This window comes from Euprymna scolopes, chromosome 22 (genome assembly GCF_053919585.1).
Source record: "Euprymna scolopes isolate OS-2025 chromosome 22, ASM5391958v1, whole genome shotgun sequence".
Taxonomy (NCBI): Eukaryota; Metazoa; Mollusca; class Cephalopoda; order Sepiida; family Sepiolidae; genus Euprymna; species Euprymna scolopes.
The window spans coordinates 5,316,602-5,337,231 of record NC_136503.1 but is presented as its reverse complement, the minus strand read 5'-3'; the positions used below and the strand labels follow the sequence as shown (position 1 = coordinate 5,337,231).

Below are 20,630 nucleotides of genomic sequence, written 5' to 3'. Positions count from 1 at the left end.
TTTTAAGATGCATAAGGTATTTCGTTCATAGAGAAAAAGGAGTTGTACTAATAAATTTTAGAAATAATTACTTATAACTTTTTCTTTTCATCTTATGCTGTTAAAATCGTGATTACAAATTGATAATTTCTTGAGACAAGAGACTAAAATTGTTTCAGTTGACTCCATAATCGCTGAATAATTTTGAATCAACTGTTTGCTTTTGGCAAATCTATATAATAGTGCTTCTTTACTGTAATCTCATCATGAAAAAAAAAAGAAAGTATTTTCTTTTTTGAAAGGCCCAATTTTTAGTGTGAGTAATTCTAGGGTGAGAAAGATTTAAATTTTGATAAAGAGACAAGTAGATTTTATTTGATTTTTTTTACATCATGTTTTGGGTGTTGACTATCTTTGCATCGCATGCAGAAAGGCAAGGTCAAATTTTGGACGACTGAATGAGAGAGATCAGAAGGATCAACAGCTGTAGATTGTAATGGAAGAGAAAAAAAAAAAACAGCAGCAGCAGCTGTAAGAAGAATCTTTGAAAGGACTTTTAGTTTTTTGAACAGAAAAGATTTTAAGAAATGACTATTTGATTTTTTTTTTTTTTTTTTTTTAAAATTCAATTTTTCACCCCAAACAAGGCACAGTGCCACTTTGAAGCAGGGGGCTACTATTAGGGAATTAATTAGCGGGGTCATTATGAAGGGAGAAGAGTAGAAAGATGTTTGTTAACATTACACTTGAACTTCTGCATATCATTGCAGTTGGGAAAGCAGAATCCCGGAAGGGAGTTCCAAAGACCCGCAGTTCTGGGGAAGAAACTATTGGAGTAAAAGGCTTTCTTGCACCTAGGGATCTCTACTGTAAAGGGATGAGACTTAGTAGCTTGTCGGGTTTGTCGGGGGTAGTTACGTCGGGGAGGTACAAGTGTTTGTAGTTCGTCAGAGCATTCACCATTAAAGTATTTGTAGAACAGGCAGAGGGATGCAACATCTCGTCGATGGGACAGAGGTTGAAGCCTAGATGACAGTTCAGGACCTATCAGGTTGGCGACTCTTTTTTGAACCCTGTCCAGGAGCGAGAGACAAGCAGCAGATGCACCAGCCCAGATGTGACAACAGTTCTCCATACATGGGCGAATAGTTGCCTTATAGAGGTATAGGATACTGGCAGGCGTAAGTAGTTTTCTAGCACGGTAGAGGGAGCCAACCTTCCTTGCAGCAGCCTTGGCAATGCTCTCAATGTATCTATTCCAGTTCATATTCGCTGTAAACGTTAGGCCGAGGAGTCTAAAAGAAGTACTTTCAGGCAATGTGTTCTTGGCCATTGCTATTGGTGGTAGAGAAGGTTTCTTGTAGTTATTGAAGGAAACAAGCTTAGTCTTAGCAGCATTGAATGTGACCAACCATTTTTGTCCCCATTCCACTACGGATTGGAGGTCGTCCTCTAGTGTTTCTGCCATTTCCTTGGATATGTGTTCATTTGTTTTCCCCTCATATCTGTTATAGAGAGTGGTGTCATCGGCAAATATACCCATCTCCGAAACAATATTATCAGGGAGGTCGTTTATGAATATCAGGAATAATAGAGGTCCAAGGATAGACCCCTGAGGTACTCCCGCATTTATGTCATATTGTTTGGATGTATGTCCGTCGAGGACAACTTTGATTTTTCTATTACTTAAGAAGGATTTAATTACATTATGAATTCTTCCAGTGGTTCCATATGATCTCATTTTCCTTAGAAGACCATCGTGCCATACCCTGTCAAAAGCCTTAGATATATCAAGGGCCACCGCTCTACCCCCCCCTGTTTTATCCAATGAACGGTATATACGTTCAGAAACTACAGTTAAGATATCTGCTGTTGAACGGGCTTGCCTGAATCCATATTGTTTGTTAGTCAGGAGTTTAGCAGCTGTTAGGTGCTGGACTAGGGCTTGATTAACTAAGGACTCAAATATTTTGGCAAAAAGCGGGAGGAGGCTAATGGGGCGATAATTTAGTGGGTCAGTTCTTTCACCAGAATTCTTGAAGACTGGTACCACAGAGGCGGTTTTCCAGCAGTCGGGAAAACAAGATTCGTTAAGGCATTTATTGTAAAGTTTGGACAGAACTGGAGCAACCTCGGCAGAGCATTTTTTTAATAGCACAGCCGGGATGAGATCTGGTCCACATGCTTTTGAGGTGTCTAGGTTTTTTATAATAGCATGTACCTGAGAAGGGGTGATTTTCAAATCAGATTTGCAAAATAGAAATTAAAAAAAAACAAAAAAACTTATGTATCATTATTAATCTTATTATCATATTCAGTTTAGTGGACATTTTACATGCTGGCATGTGTTGGACGGCTTTTAGAAAACTGACTTTCAACATGCTCTGGGCAGGTTTCTTTTGAAGTTATTTCCTTAATTGAGGCAAGATATAGGCCAAATGTTCATCCTGATGCCAACGCAGTGATGTGATGGAGATCGTTTTATCTCAAGACACTTTCTCTAGGTGATTTCCCCACAAAAGTTAAAAAAATATTTAACCTTAGCAAAGAAAAGAATTTAAAATTCTAAGCAGAAATAGGGTCAAGCCTAAAACAGTTGCTCATTGGTTTGGAATGATGCTAACTATATTGCACTAGCTTTTTTTATTTTTTTTATTACATTTTCACCCCAAACAAGGCACATTGCCACTTTGATGTAGGGGGCTACTATTAGGGACACAGGCTACAGGGGTACTAGATGGGGAGTTGGGCAGCAAGATGTTGGTTCACATTACACTTGAACTTCTGCATGTCAGTACAGCTGGGGAAGCAGGAACCTGGCAAGGAGTTCCAAAGTCTAGCGGTTCTAGGGAAAAAAACTATTGGAGTAGAAGGCTCTCTTACATCTAAGGATCTCTACTGTGAAGGGGTGGAATTGTACTGCTTGTTAGGTTTGTCAGGGGTATTTACATAGAGGGGGTACAAGTGCTTGCAGCTCGTCGGAACATACACCGTTAAAGTACTTGTAGAACAGGCAGAGGGATGCTACATTGCATCGATGGGACAGAGGCTGAAGCTTGGATGATAGTTCAGGACCTATTAGATTGGTGACTCTCTTTTGAACCTTGTCTAAGCTAAAGAATAATAAACATAAGCATCGAATAAAAAAGTTTACCATCTTGTGGAATGAACAAATTTTTATGACCATTTTTTTTTTAAATTAAATCTAACACTACATGAGATATGTTAAATCTAAACAGGATTAGCTTCATTAAATAAAAAAAGAAAAACGTCTCTTTTTGGAGATGAAATATCGGGTTTTAAAAGATTGTTCATTATATGAGTTATAAATGGACGAAAAGGAAAGGAAAAAAGAAAAACGTCTTGTTTGGTTACATGAAAAGCTTGCAAATGGAATGAACTTTAATTATTTACACTTTGTCAATAACGCCACATTCAATCGATCTATAAAATTATTTTGTCAGATTTTCAAAGTCGAACTTAAATAGACTTTAAGATGACAAATCAAACTTTGTTTCTGATTAACTAACTTTCATTTATTATTGTTGTACCATGTTATTAGTAATAAAATAATGTGCTAACAAAGAAAACATAAAAACTAAAATGACTTCAATTCATCCCTGGCATTGCTGGGTAGGTACAAAATTTTATTTATTCAAATAAAGCATAGCTACACATTTGGAACATGCTTTACTCAGTTTTAATAAGCAACAACCTTCTTAAGCTGAAAATATAAAATATCCATTTTATATATATATATATATATATATATATATATATATATATATATATATATATATATATAGGTTCCTAACTAAAGCAGGCAATCAATCGATTTGATTGAAAAATGGGTAATTTCATCGATTTAGATGACAATAAAAATATGGGATTGTGAAACATTCGTGGTTCATAATTCAATCACAGACAATGTTAGGTCTCCCTGCTAGCCTATAAGTCAGTTGAATTTTGAACTTCAAACTCACGTAATATTGGATCTAACAAACTAATATTTGATTTTGCCTATCCAATCATCATTTTTCTGTGCTGTTTTGCATAAAATAATAAAGTTTTCAATCAATTTTGTCACTCAATACATTCTAACCAACCTATTTTTTTTTCATTGGGATAAAACTTGAGATATAGTCCGTAATTTACATTGAATAATCAGCTAGGTCCATTAGCCAATGAAATGTACTCTTACAAAAATACAAATTTTCAAATGGTTACCGAAATCTGTTCCATGGTTCACATTAACAATAGTTGCTGGAGGTAACTTTTGATTTCAATAATTATCCAAATAAATTTCTGATCAAAATATGACTCTCTTCGCTTCAGAAGCAGAAAGAATGTATACTTAGCTGTATCCTCTAAATTTTAATAAAAGCCTAAAATAAATTTTTGACTTCTGAATTAATACTTGATTAGCTTCATAATCTTTTGGGGATTGTTTTTTAAAGCCAAGTTCTCAGCTTATCAAGGCCAAAACACCACCAGAGGATAAGAGTTAATGAGTCTTAAGTAGACAATGATACAATATCTTGAGAAGATTAGAGATGATGGGTGAAACTAGGTAGAATGTAATTAAGAGTAGAGTTCAACAAAATGTGTTTATGAATGTTCAAGTGATTTAAAAGTCAATTCATTAAGATTAAAGTGAGATGTTACTGTAAATAATGTAAATATAAATTTAACTTTTATGGATGTTCAAAAGTCAGACCCAAATAGCAAATTTGTTTAGACATAAAGATACTTAAATCCGATTTGCCTATTTTCTTGTTACTTTTTTTCATCATCACAAACATTATTTATTTAGCTCTAGTTGTTATTTTTTTTCATTATATTATCATCACAAACATTATTTATTTAGCTCTAGTTGTTATTTTTTTTTCATTATATTATCATCACAAACATTATTTATTTAGCTCTAGTTGTTATTTTTTTTCTGAAAATATTTATTCAAATTCCAGAATACTGTAGAGTGGACACATTTTCTCTTATTCATTGATCGGAAATGTGAGTTTATGCATTCAATGAAAAATAAAATTTCAACATTTGCTTATTTATTTCTCTTCTTAAACAATTTATTACAATTGCTTATCATAATATTAGGTTCGTGTATATATGATTTCTGAATTAATTCATTGATATATGTATGGCCATGTTATCTATCATTTTGAAGTGCGGTTTTTGCTCTATCGAATTATCATATTATTCGTTACAGTTTTCAATCTCTTCATTCATTTTTTTGCAGGGTTTTTCGACACCACGGACAAAATTCAAATTCGCACAATTTTCTTGTTCCAATTCAAACTAGCCCAAAAAGCTGCCGAGATATCAAAGCTCATGATATCAAAGATGCGTTTAGCCCAGGAACCACTAATGAACGCGTGGCATGATAGTGGTTCAAGAAATTTTGTAATGGTGATGAGAACCTCGAAGATGAAGATGGTCATCGACGGGCAAGAATTGAACGATAATCAAAAAATTTGTCATTTCAAAGTGTCTTCTACACTTCTCCTGCATAACTAAAATGGCCCATTTCTTGAGCGAATTGCAACGTTCAATACAGTGGTTGGAGGCCAGAGAAGCTCCGCAACACTTCCCGCAGTGAAAATTGCACCAAAAAAAAGGTTATGGTGACTGTTTGGTGGTCTGCAGCTGGTCTCATCCATCACAGCTTCTTGAATTTGGGCGAAATGACTATGGCAGAGAAGTACTGCCAACAAATTGATGAAATGCACCAAAAGCCCCAACGTATGTGCCCGACATTGGTCAATATGAAGGGACTAATTCTCCTCCATGACAATGCTCACCTGCATGTTGCTCAACTGACCCTGCAGAAGGTAAATGGATTGGGCTATGAGACTGCCTTATCCATCATATTCACCGAACCTCTCGCCCACCGATTATCACTTTTTCAAGCATCTCGACAACTTCCTGCATAAAAAATGCCTCAAGAGCAGAAATGATGCCAAATCGGCCTTCAATGACATCGCTTCCAGAACTCTGGATTTCTATGCTAATGGGATAAATACACTTGTTTCTGGTTGGCAAAAGATGTGTCAATTCTAATGGTTGTTATTTTGATTAATAAAGTCTATCATGGAAGTAGTTATGATCTTTTGAAGTTGAACATGAAAAAATGACATTATTTTTGCACCAAATACTAGGAAGAACAGTTGCCATTCTAACTTCCATGTATGTTTCTATAATAGAAGCTATAAGGAGTAGATTTTTAAAGCTACAAGGCACCTATGTAATAGATGAACATCACCTGATCTTGGACTCTTAAAAATACAAAATACATTTTTAATTTTGATAATTCTTTTTTAGATTTACAACCTTTCGTGTCATGTGATTACTTGCACAGTTTCATACGACTTTTTCGCCTGTTGTTACGATGTTAACATTTTGAAAACACAGCCAAAATAAATAATAAAATAATGTCTTTACAAAATGAAACAGATGGTAAATTTAAAGTTTACTTCACTCTTTTTTTTTCTGCAAAGGATTTTCTGAGTTTAGTTTAAAATATTATAGTATCTTTTGGTCAAGTTGTTAAGTAAAAATAATGCAAAACAACAAATACAATTAACAACAATCCTGGGCAACACCGGGTATGTAGAACTAGTATATAACATGAAAATCATCTTGCCAAAATCAGAACAGCTGAATCCAGAAAGCAATTCAAGGGCTTCAAATCTTTTCAAACAGAGCTTATAACAATAATGATGTATTTGGTTTATTTTAACATTTTACTGCACTTTCATGTGTAATCTGATCCTTGAAAGAGTTTTTATAAATTTAATAGGAAAATTGATTTCTAAAAAACATTTTTCACTTTTGAGAATTGGATGTACTATGAAACTGCAACAAAGATATATATATATATATATATATATATATATATATATATATATATATAAAAGAAACAAAATGGAGAATTTACTGCATGAAACATTTTGTTCCTTTCAGAAACTCAAAATGCAAATTGAAAAATTTTAAATAGATTTTTTTTCACCTAAATTTCATTTTTTTTTTAATATAAAACCATATTCCTCAAGCATCTTATATAATATGCAGCTTTTTATCTTTGAAATGCTTAGATTTTTTAGATTCTACGCTGGTCTTAAGAATGAAAATTTTTAAAATAAAATAATTTAGATGTTAATTAATTATCATTTTTAAATATTTTCAGAAACATTTCTTTATCAAGGAAGATGAAAAATTTTGGATGGAGCTAATATTTTTGTTTCTAAGCAAAAAAAAAATTTTTTTAATCAGAATTTTGGTCAATTGTTTCTTCAAGTTTGTCATTGTAAAATAAAAAAAGAAAAAGTTATACAAGTATCTGAGTTTTTTTTTTACATTTCAGAGTCAAATTTGTGGATAAGAATTGCAGATACTTAATATACAATAAACCCCCTCATTATTTCTTCGATGAAAAGAAATGGTCTGTTTTTGTTTTCTCTTCTCCATTCACGAAAACCACAGCGAGGCAATAAACATTCAATCTTCAGCCATAACCTTTTTCAAACATGGTGCAAATATACATGCTTATATTCACAGAGGGGAGGTAAAGTTAGAAATGGAGCACACGACACACTTACTGGCACGTACGTTGCTAAGAATGAAACCTGATGAACAGACATTAGAGACAGGGATTTTTTTTAAAAAGAATTTCCTCACATTTTTTTTTGTTATTAACTTACTTTTCAAAACATGTATTTACGTAGTACTCCTTTTTATAAGCATATTTTGCTTAATAATACAATTTTTGTTTACATATGGATAATGCTTTGTTTCAACTGATAACTTTCCCATTCCTGCTGTGATAGTCTTGAGATTGAAATCATGGAGAATTCATCAGTCAGTTCCACTTGAACACAAAAAATCATCAGAAAGCTTGCATGGATAACTACCAAAATATGTACACAAAAACCTGTTCATATTGTATAAGGAAATGATATTTTGCATGTATTCGTAGTATGGCAGAAGTTTTTCTTTCAACTATACTTCATTGAATATGATAGAAATTCTGTGCCTAATAGATCATACTTATAAAAATTCTAACAGATTTTATTAAGTGTACAAGAAAAATAATAAAATAATTGAAATTAGAACTTTTTTATATCTTGTGCTTTCAGCCAAATTTTAGTTATCTGGTTTAATCAAATTTTTATTTTCTGATCAACATTTTAAAAAATTACTTCAAATTTGTAACTTCCACATTTGATCGGCCTACAATCTCTTCATAAAACTTATTTAGTCAAATATTTTTGTTTTTACAAAAAAATAAAATGCTGACTAAGCACACACACATTTGGTTTGTTAGAATCCATGACCGTCAATTAGATGATCAAGATTCGATCAAGATTCGATCATGTCTATCAGTAGTCGTCTAACAACACTGAGGAGCTGTAATACAACAAAAACAGTTTGTGAATACGTTTTGTATGTTTTGTGGTGTAAGAACTTTTTATTTTCAGTAGCTTTCAATATGCTCTCCTAAGTAGTTTTTTTCTTAATGATTGAATAAAACAAAATTTCCAATCAACTTTTTATTTTCAGTAGCTTTCAATATGCTCTCCTAAATAGTTTTTTTCTTAATGATTGAATAAAACAAAATTTCCAATCAACTTTTTATTTTCAGTAGCTTTCAATATGCTCTCCTAAATAGTTTTTTTCTTAATGATTGAATAAAACAAAATTTCCAATCAACTTTTTATTTTCAGTAGCTTTCAATATGCTCTCCTAAATAGTTTTTTTCTTAATGATTGAATAAAACAAAATTTCCAATCAACTTTTTATTTTCAGTAGCTTTCAATATGCTCTCCTAAATAGTTTTTTTCTTAATGATTGAATAAAACAAAATTTCCAATCAACTTTTTATTTTCAGTAGCTTTCAATATGCTCTCCTAAATAGTTTTTTTCTTAATGATTGAATAAAACAAAATTTCCAATCAACTTTTTATTTTCAGTAGCTTTCAATATGCTCTCCTAAATAGTTTTTTTCTTAATGATTGAATAAAACAAAATTTCCAATCAACTTTTTATTTTCAGTAGCTTTCAATATGCTCTCCTAAATAGTTTTTTTCTTAATGATTGAATAAAACAAAATTTCCAATCAACTTTTTATTTTCAGTAGCTTTCAATATGCTCTCCTAAATAGTTTTTTTTCTTAATGATTGAATAAAACAAAATTTCCAATCAACTTTTTATTTTCAGTAGCTTTCAATATGCTCTCCTAAATAGTTTTTTTCTTAATGATTGAATAAAACAAAATTTCCAATCAACTTTTTATTTTCAGTAGCTTTCAATATGCTCTCCTAAATAGTTTTTTTCTTAATGATTGAATAAAACAAAATTTCCAATCAACTTTTTATTTTCAGTAGCTTTCAATATGCTCTCCTAAATAGTTTTTTTCTTAATGATTGAATAAAACAAAATTTCCAATCAACTTTTTATTTTCAGTAGCTTTCAATATGCTCTCCTAAATAGTTTTTTTCTTAATGATTGAATAAAACAAAATTTCCAATCAACTTTTTATTTTCAGTAGCTTTCAATATGCTCTCCTAAATAGTTTTTTTCTTAATGATTGAATAAAACAAAATTTCCAATCAACTTTTTATTTTCAGTAGCTTTCAATATGCTCTCCTAAATAGTTTTTTTCTTAATGATTGAATAAAACAAAATTTCCAATCAACTTTTTATTTTCAGTAGCTTTCAATATGCTCTCCTAAATAGTTTTTTTTCTTAATGATTGAATAAAACAAAATTTCCAATCAACTTTTTATTTTCAGTAGCTTTCAATATGCTCTCCTAAATAGTTTTTTTCTTAATGATTGAATAAAACAAAATTTCCAATCAACTTTTTATTTTCAGTAGCTTTCAATATGCTCTCCTAAATAGTTTTTTTCTTAATGATTGAATAAAACAAAATTTCCAATCAACTTTTTATTTTCAGTAGCTTTCAATATGCTCTCCTAAATAGTTTTTTTCTTAATGATTGAATAAAACAAAATTTCCAATCAACTTTTTATTTTCAGTAGCTTTCAATATGCTCTCCTAAATAGTTTTTTTCTTAATGATTGAATAAAACAAAATTTCCAATCAACTTTTTATTTTCAGTAGCTTTCAATATGCTCTCCTAAATAGTTTTTTTCTTAATGATTGAATAAAACAAAATTTCCAATCAACTTTTTATTTTCAGTAGCTTTCAATATGCTCTCCTAAATAGTTTTTTTCTTAATGATTGAATAAAACAAAATTTCCAATCAACTTTTTATTTTCAGTAGCTTTCAATATGCTCTCCTAAATAGTTTTTTTCTTAATGATTGAATAAAACAAAATTTCCAATCAACTTTTTATTTTCAGTAGCTTTCAATATGCTCTCCTAAATAGTTTTTTTCTTAATGATTGAATAAAACAAAATTTCCAATCAACTTTTTATTTTCAGTAGCTTTCAATATGCTCTCCTAAATAGTTTTTTTCTTAATGATTGAATAAAACAAAATTTCCAATCAACTTTTTATTTTCAGTAGCTTTCAATATGCTCTCCTAAATAGTTTTTTTTCTTAATGATTGAATAAAACAAAATTTCCAATCAACTTTTTATTTTCAGTAGCTTTCAATATGCTCTCCTAAATAGTTTTTTTCTTAATGATTGAATAAAACAAAATTTCCAATCAACTTTTTATTTTCAGTAGCTTTCAATATGCTCTCCTAAATAGTTTTTTTCTTAATGATTGAATAAAACAAAATTTCCAATCAACTTTTTATTTTCAGTAGCTTTCAATATGCTCTCCTAAATAGTTTTTTTCTTAATGATTGAATAAAACAAAATTTCCAATCAACTTTTTATTTTCAGTAGCTTTCAATATGCTCTCCTAAATAGTTTTTTTCTTAATGATTGAATAAAACAAAATTTCCAATCAACTTTTTATTTTCAGTAGCTTTCAATATGCTCTCCTAAATAGTTTTTTTTCTTAATGATTGAATAAAACAAAATTTCCAATCAACTTTTTATTTTCAGTAGCTTTCAATATGCTCTCCTAAATAGTTTTTTTTCTTAATGATTGAATAAAACAAAATTTCCAATCAACTTTTTATTTTCAGTAGCTTTCAATATGCTCTCCTAAATAGTTTTTTTCTTAATGATTGAATAAAACAAAATTTCCAATCAACTTTTTATTTTCAGTAGCTTTCAATATGCTCTCCTAAATAGTTTTTTTCTTAATGATTGAATAAAACAAAATTTCCAATCAACTTTTTATTTTCAGTAGCTTTCAATATGCTCTCCTAAATAGTTTTTTTCTTAATGATTGAATAAAACAAAATTTCCAATCAACTTTTTATTTTCAGTAGCTTTCAATATGCTCTCCTAAGTAGTTTTTTTCTTAATGATTGAATAAAACAAAATTTCCAATCAACTTTTTATTTTCAGTAGCTTTCAATATGCTCTCCTAAATAGTTTTTTTCTTAATGATTGAATAAAACAAAATTTCCAATCAACTTTTTATTTTCAGTAGCTTTCAATATGCTCTCCTAAATAGTTTTTTTCTTAATGATTGAATAAAACAAAATTTCCAATCAACTTTTTATTTTCAGTAGCTTTCAATATGCTCTCCTAAATAGTTTTTTTCTTAATGATTGAATAAAACAAAATTTCCAATCAACTTTTTATTTTCAGTAGCTTTCAATATGCTCTCCTAAATAGTTTTTTTCTTAATGATTGAATAAAACAAAATTTCCAATCAACTTTTTATTTTCAGTAGCTTTCAATATGCTCTCCTAAATAGTTTTTTTTTCTTAATGATTGAATAAAACAAAATTTCCAATCAACTTTTTATTTTCAGTAGCTTTCAATATGCTCTCCTAAATAGTTTTTTTCTTAATGATTGAATAAAACAAAATTTCCAATCAACTTTTTATTTTCAGTAGCTTTCAATATGCTCTCCTAAATAGTTTTTTTCTTAATGATTGAATAAAACAAAATTTCCAATCAACTTTTTATTTTCAGTAGCTTTCAATATGCTCTCCTAAATAGTTTTTTTTCTTAATGATTGAATAAAACAAAATTTCCAATCAACTTTTTATTTTCAGTAGCTTTCAATATGCTCTCCTAAATAGTTTTTTTTCTTAATGATTGAATAAAACAAAATTTCCAATCAACTTTTTATTTTCAGTAGCTTTCAATATGCTCTCCTAAATAGTTTTTTTCTTAATGATTGAATAAAACAAAATTTCCAATCAACTTTTTATTTTCAGTAGCTTTCAATATGCTCTCCTAAATAGTTTTTTTCTTAATGATTGAATAAAACAAAATTTCCAATCAACTTTTTATTTTCAGTAGCTTTCAATATGCTCTCCTAAGTAGTTTTTTTCTTAATGATTGAATAAAACAAAATTTCCAATCAACTTTTTATTTTCAGTAGCTTTCAATATGCTCTCCTAAGTAGTTTTTTTCTTAATGATTGAATAAAACAAAATTTCCAATCAACTTTTTATTTTCAGTAGCTTTCAATATGCTCTCCTAAATAGTTTTTTTCTTAATGATTGAATAAAACAAAATTTCCAATCAACTTTTTATTTTCAGTAGCTTTCAATATGCTCTCCTAAATAGTTTTTTTCTTAATGATTGAATAAAACAAAATTTCCAATCAACTTTTTATTTTCAGTAGCTTTCAATATGCTCTCCTAAATAGTTTTTTTCTTAATGATTGAATAAAACAAAATTTCCAATCAACTTTTTATTTTCAGTAGCTTTCAATATGCTCTCCTAAATAGTTTTTTTCTTAATGATTGAATAAAACAAAATTTCCAATCAACTTTTTATTTTCAGTAGCTTTCAATATGCTCTCCTAAATAGTTTTTTTTTCTTAATGATTGAATAAAACAAAATTTCCAATCAACTTTTTATTTTCAGTAGCTTTCAATATGCTCTCCTAAATAGTTTTTTTCTTAATGATTGAATAAAACAAAATTTCCAATCAACTTTCAGCCTTTTTTCTCTTTATTCTTACAAAATTACATGATAATATCATTATCAATTAAAATCAATCGTAATAATATTTAATGTTATTTTTTTATAAAATTAACAAATACAATGAAGACATAATGTCTGCATTCTATTGTTGTGTTATCCTTAACAGTTAATTCTGATTTCATTAGCAAAGCTATGTAAATTAGAAGACTTTTTTTTTTCAACATTTTCGTAAAATTTTTTTGTTGATGACAATTTTTCTTTTATATGAAAAAAAAATTTATAGTTGCCGATGAACTGCTCTGAAAATGACCAGTGAGATATCTGAAAGTGCTAAGACAAATGAAAATAAAAACATAAATTAGAAATTTCATTTTCATTTCAATGGTAAGAAAAAGTACTTCCGAGAGCACAAATAAAAGCTACTGCAGAATAAAGCAACTTAAATTTCTTGCCTATCTTCTATAGCATATAATCAGTCAGTAAAGATTGCCAAAAGCTTCTGTAAACTTGAAGTAAAAATCTTAAAATTTATTTCGTAATCCCAACCAAATAAAAAAGCTCAATACAACCAAGATAGGAAATAGAGCTCATTATAGAAGAACGCAAATTTAAGACTGTAAAAATATATTTTACATGAATTATTTGTTCGACAGGATACTCAAATGAGATATATTGAAATTTCCTTCATCGACAGGCATTTAAAGAAATTCCAAGATATCTTATTTGAGTAACCTATACACACACACACATATATATAAACTACTTCATTTACTCATATAAATTAATATACGAAAGTATAAATTTATGTGTAAACTTTAAGTATTTACTTCAAAAGTGCACAATACGTAGGTAGAGCTAGTTAGTAATTTATAAAATATATATGGCGATTAAGCTACACTGAATATTCCGCGTTTCATCCACTCTAGGATTCTTCAGGTTCATGCGAGAATTTTGTGGTTGTCTCGCGTTTTTATATACGCACCTTCTATTGAGTTTTTAGTTAGCCAATCAGCTTTCTAGTATCCACCGCACCCTTCCTAATCAGCCAATGAGCAGGCACTTACAAGACAAAGGCCCGTTTGATCTCCGGTTGACCCGTTCCTTTGTGTGTGCTATTTATCGTAGATATCTAGTCTCTTGACCTGTTTTAAATCTAGGTACAGTTTTTTTTTATGTTAGTATATATATATATATATATATACACACACACACACACATATATGTGTGATAGTTTATGTATATGCATGTTTATTTATTTGTTTATTTTCTATTGTTAGTTTTTAAATTATTTTGTATCTCTATCCTAGAGTAAATTTTATCCTGTGAACACAGTTATTCGCTATTTATCTCCTACAGTTTAATAGATGTTGGGGTTCTTTAAAGTATAGGATAGCAAATTTTTCATGAAGGCACAATCTACATGGATCATCTAGGTCTCTACATGTGTTTGCTTGTCTTACTATTTTCCATTCGACTACCTGCGAAAGTCCGCTTTCCTTGAGTTCCCAGTATTTGTTTGCTAGCGTTGTTTTCATATGGTGTTTTTTATTATTGAATGTATTTTGTGGTCATAATATCGAGTTTTGAAATCTAAAGAAGCCATACCTATGTAATATTTCTTGTTATTCGGGTTTTCTTTCGGAAATGTTGTGGCCTGGTAAACTATGCTTTTGGTTAGACATTTATTTTGAAGTTGACAAAGTGTGTGGTATCTACAGTTGCATTTATCTTGTTCATTATTAGCATTTTTATTTCTAGTATGGTTGTTGTTGTCCGGAGTTGGTTTAATCTTATTAATATTATTTCTACTAGTTACATATGTGTCTTTTGTGTTAGTTTTATTTTTGTCTTGATGCTCACTTTTTTTTTATTGTTTATTTTGCTGTTGTTTTCATTGCTTTTATTTAATATTTTGTTATTATGTGCTTTAATTATCATCTCTAAATTTTTGCAGCAGCTGTAGGATAATTTTAGGGTATTTTTATTGAAAATTCTTTGTAAGGGGTTGGTTGCGGGAAAGTGTTTTTCGATAAGATCTAAAATATTTCTTGCCAAGTTTTGTTTTTAACATTTGATTGTATGGCTCCGTATACCAGATTATATTTCTTTTTCTTCTACTTTTAATTTTATTATAGTTATTGGTGTTTTGTTGCTTGTATTTGATATCAATATTTTTGTATCCACTATTTTTTAGGGCTGTTTCATAGATATTGGTTGACCTGTTAAATACATTTTCATCGCTTGAGTTATTGCTGAGTCTACTTACGATTGAGTTAGCAACTTGTTTTATAATTGATGGTGGGTGATTGGACTTAGGATTTACGTATATATCAGTGTATGCCTCGGCAAAGGTCAAATGAGCCTTTGTCCTGTAAGTGCCTGCTCATTGGCTGATTAGGAAGAGTGCGGTGGATACTAGAAAGCTGATTGGCCAACTAAAAACTCAATATAGGTGCATATAGAAAAATGTGAGACAACCACAAAATTCTCACATAAGCCTGAAGAATCCTAGAGTGGATGAAACATGGAATATTCAGTGTAGCTTAATCGCCATATATATTTTTTAACTTACTATATATATATATATATATATATATATATTTTAAGCATTGAAAATTTGGAACAGATTCTTATTTTAAAACATTTTCTGCATTTCTTTTTTCAAAAGTTGGGATTAAAACATTTCATATTATTTATATTTCCAGAAAAACAAGCCTGTTAATATCTTGTACCTATGTGTGATAAAATGTGCTTTCATAAAAATAATTATATACTTCCCATTGCAAGAATAAAAACATAAAAAATGTATAATGCAATACAATTTTTTCCATTTTTGCAAGGAGGTTCTTGGTTCAGTTGGCATAGAATTGGAAATCAAATACTGAGGTCCAGGTTTCAATTCTGGCTAGGTCGAGCCACACTAATGAGTTGTAAATATGATGAAACGTTTGTGAATAAATAATATACTCGCTCATACATATATCAACAGATGGATTTCTTTAAACCATCATCATCAACATCTGTTTAATGTGTTGGCATGTGTGAGATAGTTTTAAAAGTCATTTTAAAACTATCTTTGGCCAAAACTTGATTTTATCCCTCTTTCTCCATCCTTATTATGCCCATGTTTTCTTCAGCCTTTCCCTGCAACCATAACTGTTCTACATCTACTAATCCAAGCATTTATTAATTTTTTTCAATGCGACCAAACTAACAAAGCCTCCTGTTCTGCACACATCTTCCTATGCTGTCCAGATTCAATTTTCGTCTGAGCGCATCATCTACGCTCGTCTTATACATCCATCATATCATTCTCATATAATTTCTCTCCAAGCAACACATGTCCTCAACCCTCAACAGCCAGGTTTCATTTCCAGGCATACACATAATATATTTTCTTATCAATTATTAAAATAATATAATGCATAAAAAATGTTTCAAAATAATAACAAATAATCTGTTCAAAATTATATAATAATTAGGCTACACTTTAATCAATATTTTAATGAATAGGAATAACAATGAGTTAAATATGCTTTCTAAAATTAAAATAAAATGTTGTATATCAGAGTGGAATAAAAAGCTATATTGTTGTGTGGAACTTTATTACTTGAGCATTTAACTAACCCTTAGTAATCGTCAATGATAAAAGTTAATCAAAAATTCCCAAAAATACAGAAACTTTTAATTATCTTACACTCCGATTTTCAAAGATTTGTTAAAATTTTTAAGAGAGTAATGAACGGATTATATATACATATATATATATATATATATATATATATATATATATATATATACACACACACACACACACACACACATTCAAGAAAAATTTAATTGGAGTTTACAAATTGAATAATTCTATAAAGTTAAAGCAAGTATAAATACTAATATTTACATAACAATCCCAATCAGATTAAAAAGCTCAATATTTCAATATTTAATATAAGGAACATTGGATTTAAATTCTGTAAATCAAAATTTATAGCAAATTTATTTTTGGAAATTAAATTAAAATTTAAAAATTTTTGTATTCTCCATCGAAAAATAAATTTGTTGTAAATTTAATTTACAACAAATTTAAATTTTTACTTATGTTACACATGCACACTGTGATGCAACTAAATGTCCGGATTTTTATTGATTATTGTTTTTTGACGGATGATCGGATGACTATAATTTATGCCAATATGTGAAAAATATATGTTGTATTATTTAACTTTTTGTTTCTCTCTAAGAAACATATGTGCTCAACTCTCAATAAGAAGGTTTCATTCCCCGACATCAATTTTTACACATGCCTATAGACGCTTTTATAATATGAACGTTTTACCTCAATTATTAGAATAAAGAAAAGCAGAAAAATGTTTACTGTTCAAACGAGAATGCAATGGTTAGCACGGTTCAAACAATAAACACAACAATTGTACAATGAAAAAGTAAGTCTGTACATTACAAGAATAGGATGGCTGTATCTAGTGAGAAAAATATTAAGAAATCGCAGACCCGACTAATGGAAAATGATCGTGTTTTAGATTGTGATAAAGCCATGAGCATTTGATGAAGATAATGTTTTTACAAATTCCGATGAAAGACTAAACGAACTTGATTGAAAGAAGAAATAATCACAACACATTAATTGCTGTATTTATCTCCTTTCTACAGTGAAAAGATGTAATGCAAAGGTTGGACAGAGGGATTGTATTGTAGAGCAAGCACCTCTAGAGTAGGAGCACTTTGGCAGAAACTGCCTGAGCAGCCCCATCGGCATTCCAAACAGCAGCGCCTTAGGTGATTAACAATAATCTAACTCATTCTCTAAGAGAAATGGTAAAGCCTGACAGAGTGGACCTCCTAGAACTGCACAATACGAGCAACATACTGTCAGGGAAAAGGATATTTAGACTTTAGAGCTGATGAAAAAAATAACCAATTAACTGCGTAAATATAAATATTAGACTGCATGTCATTATAAACAGCTGAGAGGTGGCAGTGGTGAAGTGGACATTAACATGGGCTGATGACACGAGGGTGCTATGTCTGAATTCAACTGATTCCACAGCATCACTTCCAATATGGATGCTGGCAACTGTCATTTAGTCTCTCTTGTGATTATCTAATTCTAGAAAGCAAAACAAAAACACGGGGAAACCAATGCTACCAGCAGAATCAAGTCATACAAATTTTCATTTGTAGCAATTTATAATTTTGAAAAAAAAAAAATAAAAGAAAATTAAAAAAAAAAGGTAAATAAATCCGGAGTTTTAGCTGTGTCACCATGTATGTGTATATTGCATATATGCACATGTTTTGAGGTACAAAACATGTAAAGAATTTTAAGAAGGGACGGAAAACTGTTCTTGAGAGCTTGTTCGATCAACATCATTTTAGTAGACAATCGTTCAAACAAAAAATATACAATAAACGATAAAAAGTAGAAATCAGAAAAATGAATTACCAATAAAATAAGGGAAAAAGTGTTTGAAATAAATTTAATAATCTCAATTAAAAATCTTTAAAATAAATTTAATCTATCAATTAAAAATCTTTAAAAAAACGGCAACAATTGGCAATTCACATTTCCCAATTCCAGGTCTCGTTTTTTTTATAAATTTTTTGATTCCCCCATAATGAGATTGTTTGAAAGCGCTCTAGAGAACAGTTTTTCTCCCCTTTGATTTAAAAGTATATATATATATACACACAAACAAACACGCACACACACACGAACACACACACACACACACACACACACATTCCTGATATTTCTTGACATAATAATCCTTGGTAACTACAATAAATATGATTCTATTTTTATTGACTTATTTTTATGTTGAAAAATAATATATTAATGAAAAAGTAATTTTAAAATTAATTTTTTTACATGTTCTAAGCTTACAAATATAATCAGGCAGGCAGTCATTTTAGAAGTCATAACCATGTTTTTAGGCTGATGGAATTATCTTTCCTTGTAAATTCTAATTTAAATTTTACTTTCTCTGGTGTAAACATTCAAAATTGTTGTCGTTTTCAAAGTCATTTCTGAAATATGAGAAATTAAAACAGAACTTATTCGTTTACACAAAAAACTTAAATATTACTTTTCTACACAATAATAAGTCTGCATAAAATCAAAACTGCATCTACTGCAATTACCATGGATTATTACCTTGAAAATAGCAAGCAAATTCTGCCCTCCCAATTTCAAAGGGTCAAGTATTTATGAACAATATGAACCTCTTTTCTCTTTTCATCAACTCTGCACTGTCAAAACACACACACACACACACACACACACACGCACACACACAAATGGTAGTCGTTCTAGTGCATGCAGACTAGTTCCACACCTAACACTGGGTTTCTAAGTCTACCAAAATAGCAAATATCTTTGGAATATTAACTACAGGGGAGGGGGGGGGGGTGAAACAAGTTTGTATTCCAGACAGACCTGAATCCTTGAAATCTTTTTCAACCATTTCACAGAATTTCCTTTCAGGCTCTGGGTTTTCCTCACCTGGAAAAAGGGCTTTACCCTCGTTAAAACTTGGAAAATACTCAAAACTCACTCAACCAAATGGTGACCATTTTAACAAAAACCATTTTTTTTTTTTTTTTTAAATCATAATAAAAATCAAAATCAAATATAATTCATCAAATTTAAGTTTAAAAAAAAAAAAATAATTACAACTCAGTAATTTGAAGACTTGTATCCCTATTTTTCTCTTCGTAATATTTTGAAGTTAACCTTTCAAACAGGATCTGACAAATATTAATCTGGTTTAGACCAAAATAATCTTTTTGACATACTTAATGTGTGCATATATAGAAAGCTACTTTTCATCAACTTACTATTTTACCAGGTCAAAATGACTTGCCATGTGTTACATGTACCCACATACAGTCTGTCGCATGGTTGGCACCTATCCCCTCCCCTCCAGGTTCTATTTGGTAAAGCAAGTATATGGGCATCCTGCAAGGTTAAAAATAAGACTTGTCATAAGGCAGATAATCTTACTCAGACCCAACTATGGCTTAAACTTTCACGAGAAACACTCGTCTAGCTGAAAACACTATCAATATTTTCCCTTACTTTATCTGTGCCTAAACCTAAACGTAGATTTCATGAACAAAGCTTTTTTCTTGGAATTGCACACCTGTGGAACTGTCTTCTGTTTGCCTGCTTGCTACAATATGGTCGCCTTCAAGTCCAATGTAAACAACTTCTTGATGAGCTGTTCCCTTGAAGTAATCCAATTTACCAAATTTACATTACTAATGATTACTATGATATTGTCCCATTGACTACTGCACACTCTTTAATCCTTATCCTCGAGTGGCCTCTGGGCCTTGATAAGTAGTGACCTATGTATAAAAAAAAAAAAAAAAAAAAAAAAGAAACTTGCAGGAGTCAACTGCAATGAATTGTGGGTAATTTGCAAAAAAGTCGTGAATAGTTCCCACTAACAACAACCACCTTGTGCTTATCATATAACAAACTGACCAAATGTTTTTACTAACTTTCATAAAAAATATTGCTCTACAATAGACACAATGCAACCGAAATATAACATTACTGTAAAATATCACGTATTATATCATTCATTTATAAAAGTAACAGAATCGTCGACAAACCCTGGATGTGCAGCATCAGTGGATG

General features: G+C 30.0%; 1 protein-coding gene across 50 annotated transcripts in view; it reads right to left on the bottom strand.

The window, feature by feature from the left end:
* Positions 1–20,630, bottom strand: part of LOC145243857 (oxidation resistance protein 1-like) — an 886,868-nt gene that overhangs the window by 91,341 nt on the left and 774,897 nt on the right. For 23 of the 50 annotated variants that reach the window (XR_013862953.1, XR_013862954.1, XM_080106914.1 and 20 more), the window contains one exon: positions 19,422–19,487. The exons of the other annotated variants lie outside the window; for them this stretch is intronic. Coding sequence is in view for 21 of the 23 variants with exons in the window: in XM_080106914.1 (XP_079963040.1) it covers positions 19,422–19,487 (66 nt within the window). In the remaining 2 variants the exon portion in view is untranslated. The remainder of the gene's footprint in view (positions 1–19,421; positions 19,488–20,630) is intronic. 50 annotated transcript variants of the gene reach the window in all.